We start from the raw sequence: 26553 nt of genomic DNA on the forward strand, positions 1-26553 counted from the left end.
CAAGAGTGTTAATAGCCTTTTTAGATACTCTAATGTTTATTGGACAGTCTGGGGTAAACGCTATCAGAGTCCAGGCGCTGCAGGAGGGACGACGAGGAAATAACCTGTGATCGCTTGATGTAGATAGTTCAATAAAATTCTCACAGGATAGATATGTTATAGGAGAATCTGTGAGAATCAAAGGGGCAAACAGCCCTTGCCAAAGAAAACGTTAATGCTCACGTGACAGTTTGAGAACCCTAATGGAGAGAAACATTGCGTAACCTTTATTTAATAGCCTATATATTGTATTATTGTTAATTTCAACAAGCAGTCTGCAAAATACATTGATACCCTAGATTGAAAAGAAGAATTGATTTAGTGGTCTACTAGTGTATAATTTCAGTCCAGACTGAGTTTAATAACTTTTACGCAGCGTACGGGAAGTGTGGCATTTTTAACCAAGAAAACTTTTTATTTTTGATTTGATTTGATAAAAAATGGTCTCTAGCATTTTTAACCAAGAAAACTTGGTGATGAAAAAAATCATGTTTTGATAAAAAAAAAAAAAAAAAAAGTTTTATTGAAAAACATCTTAAAATAGCCTTTAAGCTTTAATACGGTCATATTAGCCTAAATAAATGTATTGTTAAATATACTATAATTGTGTAACTAATATTCCCCTTGAAAACGAGTCTGTTCTGTTAGCTAAATAATTCAATAACAGACTATTTTAACAAATCATTTAGATTTCTACCACACTAAACATTTTTACAGCGCAGCCTGTCAGCTGAATTTCTTTCTGATAAATAGTTATAGGCTACTTCTCCATAGCGTTGTCTTGAGAGTGGGTGGTATCTTTCACTCCGTATGGTCAGAGAGGGAGAGAGAGAAGTTTATGTAAATGCTCCATTTTAATTATATTAGGAGGACGGCCCTATTCTCTGCCCAATAAAAATGGACCAGGGCTGACACCTGGTTATAAACACAGAAAGGATTCCAAAGTAGTAATCGCAAATCGGCAGGAAAAAACCCAAACGGCATCTTCAAGAGACGCAATGACCTCCAGCAAAGTTGAACTGCCAGGAGAGGTGAAGAACGACCCGGCTGCGCTCATGGCATCTCTTCATCTGGTGCCCTCACCGATACCCAATCCTGAGATCAAGTACACCAAGGTCTGTGAGACTTTTTATAACTACTTTGAGAAAGATCAAATTGCCTAAACGGTAAATGCAAACTTCGATTAGCCTACACCAGGCACGTTGAATTTGTTGTGCCTGCGCGCAAACAAATCACTGGTCAAGAAACGCAACTTGAGCCTATTGCAAACATTGATATCAGATCATATTCATTTTCAGATAATCGATTCATAAGTAGTAGCCTACGGTCCATGATGGTAATTACGCATGCTTTTGGTAACAAGTAGAAAGTTTTGGTTATGGTAGGCTAAATGGATGGAGTATTTAAGAACGCAGTCTAGTTATTTGCACATAATATAACGATTTATTCTAATCTAATAAACGGTTGTTGTTTTCGTGTCCGGAGTCGGATAAAGTGTGTGAAAGTCCAGATATTAAATTATCCTTGAGGTGCATCGATCAATAAAGTTTTCTCGATCTTGATAATTTGCTGTCCATTGAAATTTTATAATCTAATTTTAAGAAGTTTAGCCTCGAACAGGTTGTCTTTATGACTTTAGTTTCAATACGGTGCGCGTTAGAGATCCGCCTCTCTCAAACTCATTCTGTCGTAGACAACAGAACTCATTCTGTTCTAGACAACAGAAAGAAAAAAAAAAACATAATGCTTATTACTGTGACCACAATAACTTTTACCAAACCTCATTGACACTATTTGCAACCTGTATAATAAGTTCCAATAAGGACCAAATATCAAATGCATGTGCTCAGGAATACAACCCAGAAGATTTAAAACACAAACACTTGACGGCATAATTTTGGACTTTTTCCAGTTGTAAAAATAATTCAGTGCCCTACTGTTATGTTATTTTGATGTAGTCGTTCCATATTATCCTCTTTGAAAATGACAAAGAAAAGCTGAATCATCGCACAAAATGGTTGTAAAATATAATCTCTCTTCTTTTGTTTGGTTAGGTCATAAGTTTTGAGTGTAATAATTTTATTGCTGTGAGGTGAGAGGATAAAGTCAAAGTGCAGTGCAGGAAAATTATCACTATGGTAATGAGAGTAAAGTACAGCCAGTGCAAGAGCTGGAGACACCTGTGACACACACACACACCCTACAGCCTCCTGCTCCTCGTCCTGCTCTCTCATCTCATCAGACCTTGTTTCAGAAGCAGATGGGAGTGTGAGAAGATTCATCCTTAGGAATTTGAATTATCCGGTGTGTGCTGTTTATACGGGTGTGTGTGTGGGGGGGGGCATTGGTGATGTGAACTCCCTTCACACCATTCTCCATCTCTCTCTCTCTCTCTCTATCTTCCCACCCCCTCTCAATTTGGATTTTGTTGCGCCTGGTGCAGGGCAGCACTGGATCTGATGTAACAAAACAAATATGCTGAATCAATGCTGTTCTTTCTAATGTAGTCTGTGCAGCACCAAGTTTTTTATTATTTGTAAGTCTAAGGTTAAAACTCCTGAGACTTAAGTTGTGTTTTCTGCACTGTTAATGTGCAGTGCTTTATGCCATGAGATGCTGAGTTATGGAAATATCATTCATGGTCATACTTAACATCCCACTCCTCTCTCAGTCAACCACTTATGTAAATCCCAATTATGTAAATATGCGATTCAGCACACTTGCGTACTGAATTACATCCAGCTCTGGCATTTAAAGTAAAATAATTAATATCAAGCATGGGAGAAGTACTGGCAAATGTTTCAGTCGGGCAATGCATTACAAAACATATTTTATAGCAATTACTGGTTTGTTTGCAAGCATGTGGTTAAACAGAATGCCAGTAACATTTTTATTATAATAATGAATATATTGTGCATAATTATTTATTTGGTCCCACTTTATATTAATTGTATTTACCTATGTATTAACAATTAAATGAATCATTTGATAAAGTACTCTTATACATGTTTTTTACATTGTACTTATATTTAAAAAAATACCTGCATGTAATTACAGATAAGATTAATTTAATTTATGTAATATCATTTATACTTACACTATTCTCCCTTCTCTTAAGGTGATGATACACAGGGCAACTTTTTGAGCAATGTTGCTGGGCAATCTTGCCGAGCTGTTGTTGCTTGGGCACTTTCCCATTGAAAATCGGCAATACATTTCAATCTGGATAATTCAGATCGGTCGTGTGTCTCATCAATATAATTTTGCAATGCAACATGAACATAATGAGTACATTGTACCTAACAGTACTTTTTTTTTATTATTATTTCATAGTATTTAAAGACACCTAATATTTAATGTATAACCATTTATTTTAATTATTTTATTTATTGGAAGTCTTATTCATAAGATTAACACTTAATACAACAAGTGCTGCAGTTTTTATTTAGTTTCTCATGGTAAATACAAAAACCTGAATAGTTAAAATTGTTTCTTTTATTGTAAAATTGCTACAACCTGTACTTTGAGCTCCCCAGTAAACTTTTCACCTCACCAATTGCATTTGTTATGTGACAGTCACTACACCTGCACCAGTGTGTATTTGTTATAGACTCGAGATTAAACACACCGATAGGGAACTTATCTTCCCTCTGCCCTGTCATTGAACATTTACAGATATTTCTTGTTGTTTTTGTGTAGACACCTGAGCTCTATTACAGTATTACAGAATCTCTTCCTCACTCCACACAGCGACCATAGTCCAGTATGTTTGACTGGTCACGGAAGAGCTGGTCTGCTGATGGAGCTCTCTCTCTCTCTCTCTCTCTTTCTCTGTCTGCTGGCCCACTGGGCTGATAATGGCACTAAGGAAGCCATAAATTTGTCTTTGGTGATGGCTGGTTATGGATGTTTTCTCTTCGTTTTTTCTCTTTGGTTGGAAGAGCGAAAAGGAAAGGAAAGGTTATGTTGATAGGTGTGTGTATCAGTGTAATTGATTGGGACCCAAGAGCCTTTTTGAAAGAGAGGTGTTGGATTCCAGCAGGCAACGTGATGATGTGCTCACACCATTCAGTTATAACACATAAGTGAAGCAGACTCTGGAGATTAAAACCTGGAAGAAGAAAGGAAACAGGAGACAGACTATTACTCTCTCACTTTCCCCTGTGCCTGCAATTGATAATTGCATATTTGTATTAAATGTGGTTTCAGTTAGTGGTATTTATCAGCGATATGATATTAAATAAAAATGTATGGGCAGGCTATATGATCTTTGCATATAATTTGGGGTTTTGAATGTGGTTTCATTTTAAATTGTATAGTTCACCCCAAAATTTTCATTCTGTCATCATTTACTCATCCTCATGTCGTCCCAAACATGCATGACTTTATTTTTTTTTTTCTGTGGAAAACAAAAGAATCATTTGAAAGAACGTTTTCAAGATAAAAATATTTTTTGTCAACACAGAATAAAAAGTCAGTGGGGTCCAAAAAATATCTAGATTTTTCTCTATATCTTGGTAAAACAGGAGTGAGTAAATGATGGAGGAATTTTTCTTTCTAGGAAATAAGTGTGTGTGTGTGTGTGTGTGTCTATACTGAGAGTTTCATGGAGAAAGAGACACTTGATAGCCATTTGTTGGACATGTCTTTATATTGTAAGGGCTTAAGCGTCCAGCCAGGACAGTAGTGTGCGCTGAAGTGAGGACTTTTGTAAGCTAATCTGGGAGACAGCTTGAGTGAATGAGGTAGGCCCCATCAATCCGTCAGTGCGTGAGATAGTACAGATGGGAGTCAGGGGGGTTTTCTGCTCTAGAAGCTGTCCAGCAGGGTGTAATATATGGCCGTGTCTCACTGTTAGGGTCAGTGGCCCTGACTTACGAGAGTCTGTCCCATACCTCTGGAGTTTTTCACTTCAAAACCCACCATTTCTTCACATCAAACAGCGGCCAAAGTAGAGCATACACTGAGAAGCTTGATTTATTGTAAGCGGCACAGTGAGGACTCTCTCTCACACACCCTCTTTTGCTTTGACTTATAATTTCCCCCCTTTCTTACTCTTGATCTTTTCTTCACATCTTCCTCATTGATTATCTTTGGCCTTTGGACTGTTTTTCTCCCTTCTCAGGACCAAAAAGCTCGATTTGTCTCCGTATTATTAGCAATATCATGCATGGTCTTGCGTTAAGCACAAGTACGCAAACAAATATATTTTATTGAGAACTCTTTTCAAAATTCTTCAAACTATCTGCTTTTGTGTTCCATAGAATAAAGAAATGTTTTATGTTTGGAAGGACATGAGGATATTTATGAACGATGACAAAATTTTAGGTGAGCTATCCTATAAACACGGTTAATCACAACTAAACAAATATCAACATTTTTATGCACATGCATAATGTTAATTAATATACCAAATAAATAGAGTACATTTTTTCTAAATAAATATAATACACTATTGTTCATCGTTAATTCATTTGTTAATTTAACTTTTAAGACATTTTAAAATGTATATGTACATGTTACATGTATATGTAATTAACCAAGATTAATAATTAAAATTCTAAAATATTGTTGAAATCATGGTACCTAATACATTAACTATAATGTTAAAACTTTACAATAATGTTCAATGTATTATCACGTTATATATTCTTTTAGTATGTAATGCCAAGCTTGATAGTAGTGGTGTCCCTGTGAAACTGTACAATATAGACTGTTTTTCACAATCTCACTTGTGGTAATTTCAATAAATGAGAGAGAGAGAGAGAGAGAGAGAGAGAGAGAGCAGCCTCAGTCTGTCTTAAAGGAATAGTTCACTTAAAAATGAAAATTCTGTCATCATTTACTCCCCCTCAAGTTGTTTCAAACCTGTATGAATTTCTTTCTTCTCCTGAACACAAAAGAAGATATTTTGCAGAATGTCAGCAATCAGACAGTTCAGTTGACTTTCATAGAAGGGAGAAATTAATACAGGTTTGAAACAACTTTCAACTGAGGGTGAGTAAATGACGACAGAATTTTCATTCATTTTAAAGTGAACTATTACATTAAGCTCCTTCGTCTCCTGAAGAGAAATTCAACGTAAGGTATGTTTTGCATGCTAGAACCAGCATGGGATACTGGTTGATAGTTTGCTGGGAGTTACACCAGCTCAGTTGGACCAACATAAAACATGTTGCTTTATGTTGGATTTTTCAGCAGGGGTAACATCAGTAATTATCAACATCTTGAAGTGTGTCCAGTTCCAGAGTGAAAGTGAGCTGCTCTGGAAAGGATATGAAACTTCCTGTGTAGACCGAGACCCGGGCTGCAGGTGCCCTGTTAGAATCCGTCTGGCTCTGGAATCCCGGCCTGTTCCATGAAAACAAAGATAAAGTACACATGTAAAAAAAGAATCTTTTTACAATGGCTAAGAAATGTTTGCCTTTAAATATCCCTCATGTGTCTGAGCCATTAGAAGGTGCTGGCGGCCAAACAGATGTTTCACTAGCTGTAGCGTGAGCTTTGGCATCCTCCGTCCCCGTTCCTGCTCCGCTTCCTCCTGCAGTTGTGCGAAGCCTCCAGAGAGCTTGCCTGGGCAGATGAGAAACGGATCAGTGTTCTACAACTGTTAGAGTCATTCGAATCCTCATTCGAATCCCCCCCCCCCCCCCCCCAGACACACACCCAAAAAAGGCTCTTCTCTAGCTGTAGCTCTCCCAGAGGAACAAAAAGTCGACCTCCTGCTTTTGTGGACGATAACCCTTTTTCCTGTGTGAATATTGCTGGTGATAAAAATCTCAGCAATGAGGAGCATAAGCCTAGTGATGCTGTCATCGTGTGCTGTGGGTCGCTCTTCCACAATCTGTTTATGATAGGCACTGCATATCTCGCCATCTAATTAGCTTTGCAGACGAGCGCAGTCAGCACCGTGAGACTGACAGCTTGAATAAAAAAACATGGAGTGATTCTAAATGTTTGCAGCTGTCTTGTGCTGTGGCCTCCACGTCATATCTCAACCTATCCGCTCTCTGCCCGCTTTCGTAACGGCCCATAGTACAATGTGTAAGCGTAGGATGAACTGGCAGCGCTTCTCTTTCTGTTTGTGTACTGCATCAAGTGGCTGTTTTGTTTACAAGATAATACATTTTCTGGCCCCCTGCTGTTGTAAACAAAATCTAGTTGTCACAGCTCGGCGGTTCGTTTTTCAGACTCAAGTTTGAAAGTTTCTTCCAGCAATCTGCCTCACACAATCTCTACTGAAAACAGTTTAAGTTAAAGTATTGGTCAAAATGTTACTCAGTTACAAAACATGCATGAGCGAAAATAGAAAGATATGAACAATTTTTTTTTAACTGAGCATATTGCACTATTGCAGTGATGCTCAAACTTATTCAAAGCTCACTTATTTGGTAGTAATTTCCAATAAAACCAGTATCCCGATACCGCTTGGAATTATTTAACTTTAAATTCAACTGCAGCTGATATTATCGGTGAATATGGTTGTTTAAATACTATTCGTTGTCCGTGTTCATACTCGAGTCAGGTTTGTCCATTGCTAGCAATGGTATAATTTATATGTTTTATGGTTTTTATTTTAAGATTTTATTAAAGACAGTGTTGTCGTCACTTCACAAGGAAAAAATGGAGCCAATACTAAAATGAAAAATAAATGTTTGAGTGTAATTTGGCTTGTTAATTCACTATAATAAACTACAAAAAGTAATTTTAACCTTTGAAAACGGAATATTTTTACTTCAGAGGTTTAAATGACATTTATAAAAAGTATAAAGCATCTCTTTTTTTGTGTTCCATTTAGTAAAGTGCAACTTCCCTGAAATAATGCTTAAGTATAGTAATGAATTACAATTACTCAAGCTCTTTAAAGCCTAGCTGAAGCCTCCAGCAGGGTTACGGCAAAGAAGCGGTGATCAATATGAATTTTTGCACTTTTGCACTTGCGTTCTTATCCCTTTTCTTTAATCAAAGCCAAAGTATAAAGAAAGCTTGAGAGTTGATTTACTGCACCGGCCTGTCGCTCTTTATCAACTTTCTCAATGGGAAGAGACAAAAGTCCGAGAGCCCCCAGAGCTCAGGGAAGACTGGGCCAAATGGCCTCTAATGGTCGCCTTTTTCTAGTCGTGATTTAGATGGTGGCCCAGTCCGCTGCTCACCCAGCATTCCCCTCTCCACCGTTCCGGGGTGCCATAAGTGTGGGGTTACGAAGAGCATAAAGCTACCCACCGTCTGCATTCTTCCCCGGCCCACTGGCCTGTCACAGTCTGCCCCTGATTTAAGGCATTCCACTACAGTGGCCTCTATAAATTTGAAAACTAATTCGCTCTTCGCTCCTCTACAGGGCTTTCTGTTTTTGTAGCAGGCCCTCAGCTCGACGAGGCCACTGACACTTTTATGAAGTGCTCCAAATGAGAGTCAGATTAAAGGTGGCCCCCTTAATGCAAGAGGCCTGTGAGGAGCGGGTGGGAGAGAAAAAGGAGTCTGAAGGAAATGTATCGGAGAGGAATCAGCATGGTACAGACTGATACCTACCCTGTCCGGGAGTGATTTATTCATGCCAATTTTAGGGGAGACGCAGAGTGGGAGTGACTGGGGCAGCTTGAACCGCCTCCAAGTCAACTGGCATTTTATACCTGCTCTAAAGTAAACACGCCTCATGGTTTACAGCCAATTAAATTGTACTTAAACCTGTAAGTTTACATTAGTAAACATGTTGGTGAGTTTGAGGAGGCCCAGAGCCGCGGTTCACTTTGAACCGGACGTCTTTCTCTACGCAGATGACAGGAAGAGTGTAGAACTCAGAGCCAGCAGATGCTGTAACACCGTATCTGTCACAGGTTTGTTGAAGTCAGCAGCATAAGCATAATCTTCTTGCATAAGTCTTCAGTGCGAACTGTGCAAGCATACTTGCTTTTCATGTGTGCTGTGTCCTTTAAAAACAATTTGTGTGCATAAAGAAAAATGTATTTTTCTTTTCTTCTTTATCGAGCTTGAAAAATCCCTCTTTTGGAATCTGAGGCGGTTGTTTTACGGGCCGCTTCTTTTAACGCATCACCGGAGCCAGAGTGCGGCCCGTGTTTTATGATCTCGTAAACGAGCAGTGATGTTGTGAAACGTGTGTCTGTGTGTATCTCTGTGTTTGTGTGTGCATGCTGTATGTGCACTTGTATCTGTGTGTGTTGGACGTCTGATAGGGATTTATCTCTCCTTTTCCCTTTCCCCCACCTCGTTCTGTCTGGTTGCTGGATCACTCCCAAGAGAGTGATATTGGGCAGCCCTGCAATAGCACACGGTTCCCAGAGATTCCTCTCACAGCACAACCATCAAACACACAGGGGGAGAAAGAATTTCTTTTATTCCTGTACATCATCATGAAGTTAAACTAACTTGTGTAACTTCTCATTAAAGTCTAAAAATGCACATTTTATGCATGGTGTTTGATATTATCTGCAAAAAAATGATTCTCTTGCTAACAGTTGTTTTATGGTTTGTTACATACATTTTAAACAATGGTTGACAAAGTACACACATCATGTACAGTATGTACAAAGGAAAAGTATGTATTTTCCAGTTAAAAAAGTAAATATACTGATCGACAGACCAATTTGATATGCTCCATCCTATTGCTTTTAATACATACTGTATCTGAGGAGGAGAGAGGGGTACTGGACATGCAAATAGAGCTTTATAATAGAGATTATAATGACATTAGTAACTTGTTTTCACAACATCAGTTAAAAACTTTATGCTTTCAGTCTCTGGGGATTGTTTTGAGCCGGACATGAATAATTCAGCGAGTTACCTGGAGACTTGCTCCGATTAGTACAGTTTGTGAACAAATTGAATTGGTTCATCATAAAAAAATTAGTTTGTTTATGATTTCTTTAATTTTTTTTAAAATTTTTTGTATATATATATATATATAATGGTGTTGTAACGGTATTGTGTTTTTGACATTTCGGTTTAATATACGTATATCATATTTTTATTTTAGTTTGAAATAATTTAATACATCAATTTACACTGAATTAAAATGAGAAATTCTGCCTTGGTAACTAGTTAAAATAAAAATACTTTTTAAAAATAGTTTCTTTTACTCAGTTAACGTTTATTTCAATAAACTTAAAAGTTATTTTTTATGTCTTTTTTATTTAATTTAACTGTAATAACCCCAATATATTTAAAGTGCTTTGTTACTTTACACAAATGATGTTAACTTACTCTGTGTTATGACACTTCCTCCTGTTGTGAAAACTAAACAGTATCTTTCTCTTCTCTCCCTGTAGATTTTTATTAATAACGAATGGCATGATTCTGTGAGCGGTAAGGTCTTCACAACGTACAACCCGGCTACAGGGGAGAAAATCTGTGACGTCCAGGAAGCAGATAAGGTGTGTGTGTGTGTATGTGAGCTTTCTTAGCATGCTAGTGTTTGTCATCAAAGTGTGTATTTGGTAATTGGTCAAACCGTTGCCAGAAACAGGTTTGGCACAATTGCTCTGCTGGACGACATTTAGTCGTCCAGCACCGCTATTGTGCTTCTCACTTTCAGCCTTCACTCAGCATGAATAAGTATCCAGCATTGAAAGAGAGGGAGGGGGCTGTAGTTCAGTCTAATGTGGTTAAGCAAGCTAGAGACTGTAGTTCCTCTCTGTAAATCAGGCAGAAAGTGTGGAAAACTAGAATGGATACAGGAAACAGAAACCCCCTGAACGTGCAACTGGGGAAGTCATCGAGACTCATCCGGAATGAATGGGTTTCATTTGTCCCAGAGGTGGACAAACACCTGTTTACAGGATAAGGTTATATCATTAAGTGCTCTCCACTCTCTCTCTCTCTCTCTCTCTCTCTCTCTCTCTCTGTTTGGTCCCCTCTCTTTGCCGTTCTGTTAGGCTGATGTGGACAAAGCGGTGCAGGCTGCACGTTCGGCCTTCTCTCTTGGTTCAGTATGGAGGAAGATGGATGCATCTGAACGTGGGAAGCTGTTGTTCAAACTAGCTGACCTAGTGGAAAGAGACACCGCCTACCTTGCTGTGAGTACCCAGTCCAACACTCTTGCCAGACCCAAATATTAACCCTCAAACCAAATATATCTTTAAAATACGATCCATTAAGTCTTAGAATCAGGTTCAATTCATTAACATTAGTTACTTTAATGCATTAGGTATTATGAAGATATATTGGGATGGGAACCTTTTTTGACACAAAGAGCCATTTTTACATTTTTTGTTAATTAATTTTTCCAAAAGAGCCACGGTATAAAATATCATAGCTACTATTATAAAAATAAAATTAAAAATTCAATAACGTTTAACTAATAATATCAGGGCCATAGACAACTATATACAAACAGTGTCTGTCCCATTGGTCATAAAACAGGTAGTCCCGCTCCATTAGCGGAGATCCACATTTATTTATTTTTGATTGGTTAACACATGGGACAATTTTTTTTGCTTTTTACAGAGTATAAGCTGTCACAAAGATATGTTTTATTTCTCAGGATACATTTCTTTAATATAGGGTATATTTCTGATGATTGATTCCAAAAGTTCAGCTCAACTTGAGCCAAAATCCCTGACCCATGGTCTATTGTAACATTGATCCTGACTTCCTCACATCTATCACCTTCGCTCACGAACCAGTGGTCCTCTGGGCAGACTTAAACCACGTCTTGTTCTAGTCAGTGCCAGTTTCCGGTGAGTGAGAATCAGATTTAACAAGACAAAGACGCTCACAACAATAAGCAAGTGTCTAATGAGTGGACCTGTCTGTCTGGCTCGAGCTTATTGAAGCTTCATGGCAGGAGCTGTAGGAGTTGTTGTTTTTCTAACAATTTTGATTTGCTCTGCACATGTCTGAAACCCATGATGATGACAACACCGTGACCTTTGGGTGCTAACGATCACTTAGATTAGGAGCGAAACGTAAAAGAGAAGTATTGTTCTGTGCCATGACGTGCTTTTATCTCCGCAGTTCTTCCGCCGTGGACATCTGCTTTTACTTCCCACTCACGGAAATGTGTCTGAAGACAGATTCAGAAACAAAAGCGCTATGTTTGTCTTTGTGCGTGCAGCTCTCTAGAGGCCATTTTGAATAAATCTTTTTCATGTTACAGTTTAGACATCGTCTTAAATGGATTGAAACAACAGATTTTCTCAATCCAGCTCTGGACAAATGTCAGAGTGAATTGCTTTGAAAGACAAATGTGATGTCCATGTGGTTATGATCACTCTTTATATCAGTGTAATCCCACGTCGATTAGAAATCATGGCTGACACAGAGATGGGTGACACAATGTCAGGTCTCTGGTGATGGCTATCATGTTGAATATCATGTTTTCCTAGGGGAAAGATGTAAGCGTGTGCTTTAGATATGCTTAGTCTAAATCCAGCATGGGGGGGTGTCGGGTTTAATTCCTATGAGTGATTTTTCATCACACGCCCACACTCTCATCTGCCTTCTCTCCTTCCAGACCCTGGAGTCTCTGGACAGCGGGAAACCTTTCCTCCCCTCCATCTTTGTAGACCTTCAGGGAACCATTAAAACTTTTCGATATTTTGCTGGATGGGCAGATAAGATCCACGGTTCCACGATTCCGGCTGGTAAGCTAACTCTCATCCTGTCATTAAACTTTGAATTAGACAACATGTAAATTATGGGGAAGTTTTAGGGGGTTGGAGGTGGTCTGACCTCCCTAATTAAGGCCTGAAGCCACCCAACAAAGGGAAATCAAAACAAAAGGTTGGGGGTCTTAAAAGTGTATTCTGTTTACATATTCACAGACTATGTTTCAGCTTAGTTTTTCAGCATCTCAGCAACCAAGTTTGCCAGAACACAAAGTTTCACCTCACAGTAAACAGACGCTCACAAACACAAATAAGGATTTGACAGTGGGCCTCTAGAGCACTTTTTGTTTGGGTGTATTAAAGGGTGGAACATAGAAAGTATAAATATTGTAATTATTGTACACTTTATTTTGCATTTCCAAACATATTACTAAAATATTTTATATAAATATATATTTTTAATAATATTAATTAGGTTTGACTGTACTTTATATATACAATTGTGTTTATTTTAATGTATTTGAACATTCAAAAGTTTGAGGTTAGTAAGATATGTCTTGAAAGAAATTAATTTCTATTTTAAATAAATGCTAATTCTAAAATATATCACAGTTTCCACAAAAACAATGAGCGACACAACTGTTTTCAATATTTTTTTGAGCACCAAATCAGCATATTAGAATGATTTTTGAAGGATCCTGTGACTCTGAAGGATGGAGAAAAATTCTGCTTTGCCAACACCGGAATAAACTGCATTTTTAAATATATTAAAATAAAATTAAACATTTGAAATTTTAATAATATTTCACAATATTACAGTTTTTTACTGTATTTTTGATCAAATAATTGCAGCCCTGGTGAGCATAAAACATGTTTTAAAAATGAAATGACTAATTCCAAACCTTTATAGTGTATATTAGGCATTTAATTATAATTATATGTACCCAAATCGTGTAGTGTAAACTGTATGATTATGAATGCTGGTGAAACAACAATGTTCATTATGTCAACCCAGACCTTTAGGTATGGGCCCATCCTAGACATTTTAGGAAGTTTGACCTTGAGCAGAGAGAGCGCAGTTTTAAGCTGAGGTAGAGCTGTGTTTTCTCTGAGGCCTGCAGGAGATGTTGTGGGGTTATGGAGGTGCACTGAGGGTAAACAGACGAGGTCCCGTAACAGTTATAAATCTGAGTGCTAATGGCCGCCCTCCTGTGGAGCGCTGCCATCGGTGGAGCACAGTGACAGCTACGGGGCCGAGGGGCACTACGGGGCACGGGGGGGCACTGGGGGTCTGTTCTGGCTAATTTAGTTGTTTGAAAGGAACGCGGCAGGGAGCCTGGAGACTACGGGACAGCAGCAGACTTGCAGCTCTGATGTCACAGTGCAGCCATTAGTGTGCAAGTATGTGTGTGTGTGTGCGCGCGCGGGGGAGATTGTGGAGCCGGCCTTCAGGGCCCCCCTGTCGCATGGGCCACATGGGTTAGAGGGAAGCAAGAGAGGTGTCCGCCGTCGGGCGTCCGTGTAATTATTGTGCATTCCAACACTGTCTGTCGCCTCCGCTCACGCTGATTGGCTCGCGCACTAATATTTGCGCATGTACTGTCCTGTATGGTATCTAAAGCACACAATTCAGCCAATCTTGTATTTGATAATGTCTCCGTCATATTCACTCTCTCATCTTACACAAACAAGCACCCATGCTGCTGCATGCTGTTATGATACGATTTCACAGCAGGAGAAATAAAAATGAAGAATGGAGGGGGAAAGAACTGTAAATCCCCCCTGTCAGCGCTGGAGCTCAGCACTGGGCCTTTGTTGTGTTGCTAAACCAAACTTGCATAGTGGGAACTCAATGATTTGCTTTATTTCATTTCCAATCTCATCCGTAATAGAATTACTGCACAAACAAACAGAATGTGTGTTTTTGGCCTTCTCTTATCTGGCCACCAAGCGAGATGAATCGCTGGCATGCCTCTCGTCCAGATCCGTTCCGCCAACTGCATGTTTCCACAGCGAGGGATGGCGTGATTGCACTCTTTTCCATGTAGCCGTAAGACAAAAACAGGGTCTTTTGTAGACGGCCATATTATCTAAAGCTCTTTTGACTGAAAACTTTAGTCTACTGTCAGTAAAAATGGCAGAGAATATGATCCTTCTTACTGTATCTGCTGCTCTGACACCACTGATCAAATATCATTTATTTTCACATTTCAATTTCATTTCAGCGGTCTTAATTTATTGTCCAAGAATAAGTATAAAGTGCATTTGACACCATTTTACCCCATGCTGACTGATATTCTGTTTCCTTTTGTTCTTTCCGCCTCGCAGATGGGGAATATTTCACACTCACCAGGCATGAGCCTATTGGAGTGTGTGGACAGATCATTCCTGTGAGTTTTCCTTCATACAATTTGCTTGAAAATGATGCCATCTCCACAATCCTTAATGGGGAGTTAGTTGAACACCTTAGTAGGGATCTGACAGGTTTGTTGAGGTTTGGGTATAGTGGTTTAGTTTCTTCTTATTGTGAATGATCCATCTATGCAAATATTTTTGGACCTTGTAATTTTTTAGTAAAAAAGGTCATTTCGATCATTTGGTGAAAAGACAGAAGTCTCTCTGGTGATGTACTACAATCATTTAGCTCACTTAAAACCTTCCACTTTTAATCACTTGCAAGCTTGCTTTTAGATTTGCCTTCATCCAATTAACAATTGATTGTTACAAGTCCGTGCCATTTTCCCCCCTGTAATTTCATTCGGATGTACTGTATATCATAATACTGACGATAAGACCTGTCGCTATTTTCGTTAAATTGTGACTTTATTTCACAGGTCACTGAAAGTGTTGTTATCAGCCACTATATGGTTGGCTACAAACAGACTGGCAAAAGGAGACAATGGTCTATGCCAGGAAGGCAGAAAAAGGAACTGAGAAATAATGAAATAGAAAGGCAGGGCTGAGTGGGAGGTACACTTGAAGGACAGAAATAGAAACGAAGAAGTAAAACCAATAGATTGTGATGATAAAGTCAGTGCTTAGCACTCTAGACTTCATGACATGAGAAATGACAATGCACACCAAAGGCCAGATTTACTAAACAGGGCAAATTAGTGTGAGAGCGCTATTCCGGAAAAAACAGTTTGGAGTGGAAAGATCTGCATGTGATCTACTGAAGACTGAAGTGTAAATGAAAGAACACTGACACAGCCGGATCATTTCCATAATGACCAACACAATCTACCAAGAGAACCACAAATTAGCATCTGGTTTAAGACATGCTTAAGACATATTTAAGACCAGTAAACTGACTAGCGTAAACCTTAGTAAATCACATTGCATGATTTATTTAAATACTCTCCTAACGTAAATTTTGCATCTGAAAGGGAAACTCCTACAAATGCATATGCAATAAGGTCAACCAGAAAAATAACCACTGAAAAAATTTTCACTGCCTGTCATTAGTACATCCTGACAGTAGTTTTTTCACACCAAAAGAGGGTTTGAGGTGGCGCAAGCTGATAGTAAATCTGGCCTTAAATATTACAATCTGGTCCGTCTAGCAGGTCATTGAGCATTGTTGGAGAATGACAGACAAGGCTGAACTGATACAGATTGTGAAACTGTGTTTTAGAAACATTTGGTTTCCAAATGAGTGTGCAGTAGTCTGAAATCATTAGTGAAGTAGTTATAGTCAGAAGAAACAAAGATATGTGGTTGTCTGAATGAGCTCCCACAGTAAGTTCCTGACCTATGTCTGTACAGTGGAACTTCCCCCTGGTGATGACAGCATGGAAATTGGGGCCAGCGCTGAGCTGCGGGAACACTGTTATACTGAAACCTGCTGAGCAGACCCCTCTCACCTGCCTCTACATCGGTGCTCTGATCAAAGAGGTAAAGCAAAGTCATTTTACGATAAAACATTACGACATCTGTCAATCTATTCTGACCACATCACACTCATAATAAAGCAGTAAAATGATCAAAGTGATACAAAAGCAATATCAACACACATTCATGCAAATGAGTGATATTTCATCATTCGTTCCCCACTACACCCAGACCTTTGTTGTTCTGCCTCTCCTTTTCTCTGGGATTATGAGGCCTACTTTCTCCTCTTCCTTTTGATGTTCTGTCCATCCTCTCTTCCACATGGCCTGTAGGGAGGTTGGGGTGGGTCTGGATTCCCCCTCCACGGCCTGTGGTGTTCTTGGCTCAGCTCTCGTCTAAAGCTTTTTCCTCTCATACTGTTTTCACAGGCTGGGTTTCCACCGGGAGTCGTCAATATTTTGCCAGGCTACGGGCCAACCGCGGGAGCCGCGATCGCTTCGCACATGGGCATAGACAAAGTGGCGTTCACAGGATCGACTGAGGTAATTTTCCTATTGGACAATGGAAGAATCACTCCCTCTTCCATCATCCTTTTTTGCGCCAGTGTGACATCGGCCCTGTCCCAAATGTCATTCTTGATGTGGACATGTAGCCTTGTGGTCTTCATTTAGGCATCTGTGAAATCTTTTAAGACCATAGGATGTCACATTTGACATTGTAGGCATTTTAATCCATGTGGCAAAGTGTACAATTGACAAAGGTATTTGGGATCACTGGGATGAGCCCCAGCTCTGCAGTCAAGACCAGCAGAAAAAAAAGTGCAAAAATTGTACCTTTAGAGGTCCAACGACTAGTCGGACAGCATATACTCAATATTACAACAGCAGTAAACATACAATGTCATTAAATTCAACGTTTTCAAATTTTATTGAACAAACCGGGTCATCTGTAACTAAGAAGAGAATATAATATCCTATAACCTAATATAACAATCATTTATAGCTCAAAGTCTAAAATGAAAGCGTTTTGGTTTCACTTTGTGACGCAGTTTAAAATGCATTCAGTTTACGACCAAACCTCGACATTCAGAACAATAATATCAATAACAAAGGTGAAATATATACGAGAACTCACCCGTAATCATTTACGCACTTAAAAAAAGCATATGCATAGTTGAATAACAGACCAGCCGGCCTGATTTGTATCTCAGCTGCCGATTTTGCACATCCACACCTTGCTGATTTCTGTATAATACAAATCACTCAGGGGGCGTGGTTAGGGCTTTCTCACACTTAAAGGGTTAGTTCACCCAAAAATGAAAATTAAGTCATTAATTACTCACCCCCATGCTGTACCAACCCCGTAAGACCTTCGTTCATCTTCGGAACACAAATAAAGATATTTTTGATTGAATCTGAGAGCTGGATCACTCTTCCATAGGCTTCCTAAGGGACTGGCTCTTGACGGCCCATAAAGTCATTAAAGAAAAGGTTTAAATATTCCATGTGCCTACAGCGGCTCAATTATAAGTTTATCAAGCGACGAGACTACTTTTTGTGCGAAAAAAACATAAATAACGACTTTATTCCACTATTCCATACTTCCCGTCTACTTCTTGTTACCGGCTCCTCACCGCTTAGGAGTTTTACCGCCACCTACCGTATAAAATGATGATCCATATATAAGGCGCTCCGGATTACAAAGAACACTGTCGTTTTTTGAGAAGATTAAAGGCTTTTAAGTGCACCTTATAGTGCGGAAAATACGCTAATTGAAAAGCGCATGTACAGCGCGCATCTTCCTCTGCTTGTAAACAGAAAGTTTTGCGCTTCCAGCTATATCAGCACATCATCTTATACGGTAGGGGGCGGTAAAACTCCTAAGCGGTGAGCAGCCGGTAACAAGAAGTAGACGAATGAGAACGTCCTCGTCTCAGTTCTCGCGCATGCGCCCATAAGGAAGTAATGGAATAGTGGAATAAAGTCGTTATTTATGTTTTTTTCGCACAAAAAGTATTCTCGTCGCTTGATAAACTTATAATTGAGCCGCTGTAGGCACATGGAACATTTAAACATTTTCTTTAATGACTTTATGGGCCGTCAAGAGCCAGTCCCTTAGGCAGTCTATCTAGGACTGATCCAGCTCTCAGATTCAATCAAAAATATCTTTATTTGTGTTCCGAAGATGAACGAAGGTCTTACGGGGTTGGTACAGCATGGGGGTGAGTAATTAATGACTTAATTTTCATTTTTGGGTGAACTAACCCTTTAAAGGGACAACCTTGCACCTTATTTAACCCTAAAAGGTTCATAGTAGTACCAAGAGTACATATCATTAGGTACTGATATGAACAAAGTTAAAGTACAAAGTTGTCCATTTAGCCCACTCGTACTGCCCCATGGACAAGCTGTTGTACCCTTAAAGGTACAATTTTGAAGGCTTAGTGTGTTTATACTGCTGGTGAATATAATGAGAAGTCTAAGGAAGTTAAGTTTATAGGGGGACTCTCTGATCCCATGCTACACACGCTCTTACAGCAAGCAGTGCTTAGCGGACCACCTGGCTTTCTAAAATCATTTCTAATAAACAGGTTTTAGGTGGATGTGGAAGTGAGATGTTAATCCACAGGTGGTCGGTCATAAGCACGGAACAGAAACAAGAAATGGACACCAGGCCCATTACTTGATTTGTCTGGTTAATGCCGTGACAGTCTAGTTGGACACCTGAGTTCATTTACACTTTATAAGTGTCCTGTGCGTACTGTATAATGACTACACTTTCTATTGAGCTCTATGCATCAGACATTAGACAGTTACATTGTGGCCCCTACAGGAAGAATGACTCTTTGAAGCCAACTGTATAAATTTAATAGAAAGCCAGGGACTGAAAATAGGCACCATGTTAGGCACAGAGAATTTACTGCTTGAGAATAGGCCTCACTGACAGCGACATAACTCTGCTGTGACAGCGTATTTTAAACAGTGATTATTTCTAGCTACACTTGCCTCGCTGGTAAGAACCCTTAAGCCCTTTATTCAATTAGACGATCTCATAAATCGGAATATTTCAGTGTATGTTTTGATCTGTTCCTACACATGTTGCATGAGTTTTGTTATTAATTGAAGTAAATTTTGTGATGTTTAGAGTAGATAGAACTAAGGCTTGTTAGCTGGACCGGAAAAGTGAGTTTACATGCCCAGCAATAATAGAGTTACAGCTGGGGTTTTTTGCATAGTGGAGCTACAGTCTTCATCGATCTCTCCAATTATACATGAATATTTGCGTTGCAAATTACTACAGTGGTGAGGTCACTTGGTGTTCAATTAACGTGGATAACGTCATGTACACTTACATTTACATGTATTAATTTAGCTGACACTTTCATCCAAAGCGACTTACAATTGCTATATATGTCAGAGGTTGCACGCCTCTGGAGCAACTAGGAGTTAAGTGTCTTGCTCAGGGACACATTGGTGTCTCGCAGTGGATTCGAAGCCGGGTCTCTCGCACCAAAGGCATGTGTCTCATCCACTGCGCCATCTCCACACAATACTTTTTTCCAAAGTTAAGTCATCTTGGTCAGTATTTTTTATAAAGAATACTTTTTTTCAGCAAGGATGGATTAAATTGCTCAAAAGTAGCAGTAAATACATTTATAATGTTACAAAATGAAATGTATTTAGAATAAATGGATAATAATCAAAGGATCCTGAAAAAAGTATCCATTTCCACCAAATTATTAAGCAGCACTGTTTTCAACATTGATAATAATAAGAAATGTTTCTTGAGCACCAGAAAATCACAGGAATAAATTACATTTTAAAATAGATCATATTTAACAATATTACTGTTTAATTGTATTTTTTTTAACAAATAAATGCAGCCTGGGTGAGCATAAGAACCTTTCAAAAATATTAAAAACTCTATTGAACAGTATTCAGTAGTGTAAATATACTTAGTGTTATCTTCATTGTTAAAGAAACAGAGAATGGTGTTTATGGGTCTGTGTATCATAGCACAAGACTTCTCTCACTGATAGGAGTACAAACAGAAGTGTTGTTTCCACAGAAAACAAACTAAGCTCGTGCCCTTGAAAAACACTTGTAGGGATGCAACAAAAGTTTTATTTTGTGGGAAATGAGAGTTAAGTCATTTCCCAGTTCTCTGCTATTTCGATGACTGCGATGACTATTTCTTTCATTTAGATCAAATTGTTATTGATAAAACAAGAATGTGATGACTGAGACTTGGAAAGAGCAAACAAAAGGCCACACAAATCCTCAAATGAGTGTAGCGTCACTGTGAAAACTTTACCAACCCACTCGACTTCACCCACACTTCCACTGACTGACTTTCAGAGGAAACTCATCACCATACACCCCACCCTCCCGCCCTTCCTCTTCACTGGCAGCGAAGTGAAGGTTTGGTTCCTCTCCTCGCGTCAGCACTGCTGCCGTGGCTGTCGCTGGGATCTAATCTGGACTTGATTAGACAGCCGAGATCTCTCATGCTGTGCGTGTGTGTGTACATACACAGACTCTGAGTCACTTCAGCTGTCTGTGTATAAGGGAGGACTGGACCAGGGGTGGGGGGGGACAGGAGAGCATCTCCCTGAGGGAGTGGAGGATTCTGGTGTGTTATGACCAGCCCATTGCTGCTATTTGTGGAGTCTAGCCCCTTTGTGACAAGTGTAATGTAACGTGTAAAGTCTTAAATGAAGTACAGTATATTTCATTATATTTCTTATGTTTTATATGAATTAAAAATCACATTGAACCACATTGTAAAACTGTTTTATTATTATATACAAAATAATGGTCATAAATACGGTCAAACCAGGAGTAACTAACTAAACATAGCATCCGTAGTAACTTAATGGTTTTTAAGCAACACGTTTTTTCAGCGATTGGCGTTTCACCAGTTTGTGCAACCAAGTACTAAATCTTTTTTTTTTTTTTTTTCTGTCTGAGCTGAGGAAATCACACTCAAATGTGGCATTGGAAAGTCAGATTCATTCTAATGAATTGAATAATCCAAAGCGATTCTTTCATTTATGTGACTTTGAAAATAATGATACATTTCTAGTGAATCAGATTGTCCTAAGTGATTCTCTCCCTTATATGTGGCATTGGAAAGTCTCATTTATTCTAGTGAATCCGTTTGTTCAGATGAATCTTGTAAATGAGCTGATTTGAGTTCCTACATGGCAATTTAAATCAGTTTTTTTTTCACTTTTCCATCAGTCACATTATACTTTAGTGAATATTGTAGTTCAAGTTTGATGTTCATTCATCCATTTTTTTAAAATAAATTTATAATTTTAGTCAGTAAGTATACATTAAATTGATCAAAATTTACAGTAAAGACATTGCAAAAGATTTCTATTTCAAATTAAGGCTTTCATTTTTCGAACCTTCTCATTACTATGGTTATCTTTAGCCATCTATGGCTTTACTACAGTTTAACTACTTCAACTATCTTGTAGCTTGAAAAACTAGCTTCCCCAAAACTAACAAAAACACTCACATATGTATAGTATCAATGAGAAGTATGACGTCCGTCCATTTTTCCACTGAACGATAGTGTCAGAGGGAACGGAGGAAGATTGTTTTCCCTCCGTCTTCTCCCCTTCTCTTTCCGCTATCTGATGGAAAACAGATAGAGAAAATATTCACTGTCAGTAAGTGTGTTTTGCAGAAAGGAAAAATGTACAAATGTTTGTTTATGGTTAGGAGTGCTGCTTGGCAGCATCTAAAGCGCTGAGCTGGCTGTGAAGATTGAAAAGGTCTCTCTCTCTCACTCACACACACACACACACACACATATACAGTTGGAAGAGAATAGTTTGATGTGAGCATAATATTCTCTGAGATGTGAAGCAACGCCACGGCCAGCAGCTGTGAGATGTCTGCTGAGTTTACAAGGGCCTGAACAGCATAAGATGAGAGCCAGTCCACCGCTAATGTGAAACTTTAAGGGAAGAGAAGTGTGAAATTCAGTTTGGATTTGAATCGATTGAGGGAAGAGCTGCAAACAACAGGGATACTAAAACAGTAGACTTCTGTTAAAAAGAAATGTGCTCCTTGAATTCGGAGAAACCAATAATCACACATACATATGTTTTCATTTATGCACTAACAAAGCCAACAAATGCATTTTAAGGGTCTTGTTTCACTGTTCTTTTGTGACCATCTTATACAAACCTGCAGTCAGCTTTTCCTGTTCTCAAATTGACCAACAGATACTGTTGCGTGTTGGACATTCCATTCTCTTTGGCTGTCACGTTAAGCACTAATAGATATTTAGGATGTGAGCCGAAGCTCAAGGGGCCTGATAATGGAGCTGGTTGTCTTGTCAAAGGGAGCCTCCTCATGCAGCAGGATTTATTAATGACAGCATCCCACTGATGTCGAGATTTAGGAAAGCTCTTCTGTGGTGTCCCAGTGATTAAAGCGGCTCTCCTCTCTCTCCACAGGTAGGCAAGCTGATCCAAGAAGCAGCAGGAAAGAGCAATCTGAAGAGAGTCACGCTAGAGCTCGGGGGAAAGAGTCCCAACATCATTTTTGCAGATGCTGATTGTAAGTATTCAGACACTGTTTTACGGCCGCCCTCCTGTTGTCCCGCTGCAACAGTTTGTGCACAGGTGCTACCCCAGAGACCTTCTCTCTGTCACTTCACATCAAAGACCCTTAGGGATCTTTTAGCGCTGCGTCAGGGCAAAAAAGCATATATTTCGGAAAGGCCCACATACATGCAAATAAGCTTATCTCACTTCCTAAACTTCTGGTCCTTAGTATCTCTAAGTATCCCACCAAACCTCGGCATAAGTCTGAGCTTTAAATGTTTTCAGCAGCCGTGAGCAAGGCCCCCCGTAAATCAGCCGAATGGACCCTGTCCGGACCCATCACACCACAGCCGTAAATCTGCCTGCTCCATTAACCCTTCAAAAGCCACAGCCTGCCAGTCCACCCTTTCCCCAGGTGTCCATTATCTCACACAGATGCACATACTCACATGTATGTATGCATAAACAGCAGACACACCAGAAGAACTATAATCTGTTAAAAAATTACTTTGAAAGACTTATTGAAATGTAGGAAATACAGACCCGATTTATTTATCGTCTGTTGTTTGGGCTGTTATTTAAATAAATTATTTATTGTTTAATAATGTGCTTTCTTTCTGTTTCAGTTGAGTTGGCAGTCGAACAGGCCCATCAGGGTGTTTTCTTCAACAACGGTCAATGCTGCACCGCTGGTTCCCGTATTTTTGTGGAGGAGCCCATTTATGATGAGTTTGTGCGAAGGAGTGTTGAGAGAGCTCGGAGAAGGACACTGGGAAATCCCTTTGACCCAACCACTGAGCAGGGACCTCAGGTAAGACCCAATTCATTTCCTAAAACAATAAAAAAAAGAGAGAAAATATATAAATCATAATTTACTACTGTTCAAAAGTTTGGGGTCAGTATTTTTTTTTTTTTTAAGAAATTTGAAATTTTATTCAGCAAGGATGCATTAAAATTGATCAAAAGTGTCATTAAAATGCATTTAGATGTTCAAAGATATCTATTTAAAATAAATGCCGGTGACATTTTTTTTTTTTAAATTTAAACAGCACAACTGTTTTCAGTATTGATAATAAGAGCATATATATATATATATATATATATATATATATGCATATCCATATACAGGGTTTGACATTGACACCCACCAACCTGTCAAATGCAGGTGGATTTCAGCTGTGGCGTGTAACACCAGCTACAGTTCCAGCCACTTTGGCGGATTTAATTTTGTATATCTACATTTTTCAGTTGTAGTCTTTTAAAAGGACCTCTGAAATAATAAACCAAGTGCATTGTAGTGTTATAAAAAATACAGATTTTCCGATACATATCGATACGGAAATATCGGAAACGCTCCCAATAGTAAATTGTAAATAGTCCCAATAATAAACTTATGCAAAATTATGAGATAATAGAAAAAATATATATATATGCCAGTTTTTCCCCATGGTATCGATATTAAAATTGTGGCCAGTGAAAATGCTGAGTAGCTAGTAACTTTGGAAAACCACTAACCACAGTGCCTTGTAAGCAAAAAAGTTAATGTCAAGCCCTGTATATGTGTGTGTGTGTGTGTGTGTGTATATATGGGGCTTCACATTAAATGTCAAACCCCAATTATATATATATTTTTTTATATATTTGTATATATATATATATATTTAGAAAGTGCATATACTGCAAAATCTGAGAGTTCCATCAGAATTTAAGCAAAAAGCTGTATATTGAACCATTAATAAACAGACAAGACAAAATATATATTATCTGCATAATCTAAGCAATTTATTATTTAAAAGTTTTTTGTTGCCTGTTACTAAATTTCCATATAACCACAGTAAAAAAAAAAAAGTTCATCTGTTTGACTGTGTCAGGTGAGTCTGGAGCAGCAGAGACGTGTTCTGGAGATGATTCAGTGCGGCATCACTGAGGGAGCCAAACTGGAGTGTGGCGGCAAAGCTCCTCCTTCTAAAGGCTTCTTTGTGGAGCCCACGGTCTTCTCCGATGTACAGGACCACATGCGCATTGCCAAGGAGGAGGTACGTTTTCTTTATCTCAGAATAATACCTCTAAATTCTAATGTCAAAGTATAATAATAATAATTTTTTATTGTAGATATTTGGGCCAGTTCAGCAGATCATGAAGTTTAAAACGATTGAAGAAGTGATCGAGAGAGCCAACGACACAGAATATGGTCTGGTAGCAGCAGTCTTCACCAGAGACATCAACAAGGCCATGACAGTCTCTGCAGCTGTGCAGGCCGGCACTGTCTGGTAAGAGTTATATCATATCACCACAAAATGGAAAGCAACACCATCCACTTGTTTTGTATGGGTCCCTGATATTATTGGGTTATACATTCACATTTACCTTTTGTTTGCTAAATTTTCATGGGTCATTTAAAGAGGAATTGTGTTTGGGAGGGCGAAAGATTTCTCTAATATGTGATCGCATCTTTAACCACGGAAGTTTTTTTTAAATAAATTCACAGAATGGAATGTAACATCATGAAATCACCAAGATTGTGAAATGTCTTTGTTGTACAGGATTAACTGTTATAATGCCCTGACATGCCAGTGTCCTTTTGGAGGATTCAAAATGTCCGGCAATGGTCGTGAACTGTAAGTGCATTTAAGGATATAAGGTAATAATCGTGTTTTCTATACATCCTTGTTTGCGCTGACACCGTTGTTCTCTTTTTTCCAGGGGTGAGATCGGACTGAAAGAGTACACAGAGGTGAAAACAATTACGATGAAGTTGTCAGGAAAGAACTCTTAAAGCACAAACATGTACGTTCCTAGCAGCGTGAAGAAGTCTTCCTCTGAGGTTAACCACTACCCTTTATCCTTCGGTTGTCTATAGTGGTAAAATGCCACACACAGTAACCACCCATCACTTCTGCATTGGAGCACCTGTTCTGCTGTTGTCATGAACTACCCTTCATCTTCATCCTTCGTCCACCACCGTCACCATTAACTGCCTACACCCATTCCAGCTGTGACCTCCCTTCGCCCGGCTCCACTAACCATACTAAAGCACTCGGAGTCCCGGTGAAGGAGGGCTACACATTAGGCCACTGCACCAGCAGCATGCAGACATTAACAGACTGTGACAGCTCTCTCTGATGATCTCCTATGTTAAGTGTTTTTATACACTGACTAAAAGGAGGTGTCATTCTCAAACCTCATTATTAACTTACCTTTCCACTGGGTAGAAATCAAGTAGGTATATTTGTTTTTTACTAAGACCACTGAAGCTCTCAGATAAAAGATGTTTTCGTTGAATGAGTATTAATTCTAAAATTTGTGTAATTGCTTTATGTGTTTATTTTTTCATTTTATTCTTTGATTGTTTTTACAATGTATAACTTTGTCGATGTCTTGACCAATGTAAGCAAAAATGATTTACCTCAAAAAAGAAAGCAGAAAATCAGTGGTGTGTATTTTTGACAAATGATTCCTCATTGATGCCCATTTATTGTTAGGTTTAAAGAATTATGTACTATAGAAGTTAAGATATAGAGATAATTTCTTCATTAAAATGTTTTACTCAAAGTA

The 26553-nt window shown here is 38.8% G+C and overlaps 1 protein-coding gene across 1 annotated transcript; it reads left to right on the plus strand.

The window, feature by feature from the left end:
• Positions 1-862: 862 nt before the first annotated feature.
• aldh1a2 (aldehyde dehydrogenase 1 family, member A2) lies at positions 863-26553 on the plus strand. The gene is made up of 13 exons (XM_039689285.2): positions 863-1154; positions 10323-10427; positions 10929-11069; positions 12509-12638; positions 14931-14992; positions 16368-16496; positions 16862-16975; positions 22909-23011; positions 23625-23809; positions 24870-25034; positions 25111-25268; positions 25542-25616; positions 25702-26553. Exons 1-13 carry the CDS (start codon positions 1038-1040, stop codon positions 25772-25774), a joined length of 1557 nt encoding a protein of 518 aa, XP_039545219.2. The 5' UTR covers positions 863-1037; the 3' UTR covers positions 25775-26553.

The sequence above is a fragment of the Pimephales promelas genome, chromosome 1 (genome assembly GCF_988280905.1).
Source record: "Pimephales promelas chromosome 1, fPimPro1.hap1.1, whole genome shotgun sequence".
Taxonomy (NCBI): domain Eukaryota; kingdom Metazoa; phylum Chordata; class Actinopteri; order Cypriniformes; family Leuciscidae; genus Pimephales; species Pimephales promelas.

What these genes read in the sequence shown, in the direction of transcription:
- aldh1a2 (XM_039689285.2), top strand. Translation starts at nt 1,038, where the DNA reads ATGACCTCCAGCAAAGTTGAACTGCCAGGAGAGGTGAAGAACGACCCG. An exon ending in CATTTTTGCAGATGCTGATT is followed by an intron (nt 23,012 to 23,624) that starts GTAAGTATTCAG and finishes TTTCTGTTTCAG; the next exon opens with TTGAGTTGGCAGTCGAACAG. An exon ending in CCACTGAGCAGGGACCTCAG is followed by an intron (nt 23,810 to 24,869) that starts GTAAGACCCAAT and finishes TGACTGTGTCAG; the next exon opens with GTGAGTCTGGAGCAGCAGAG.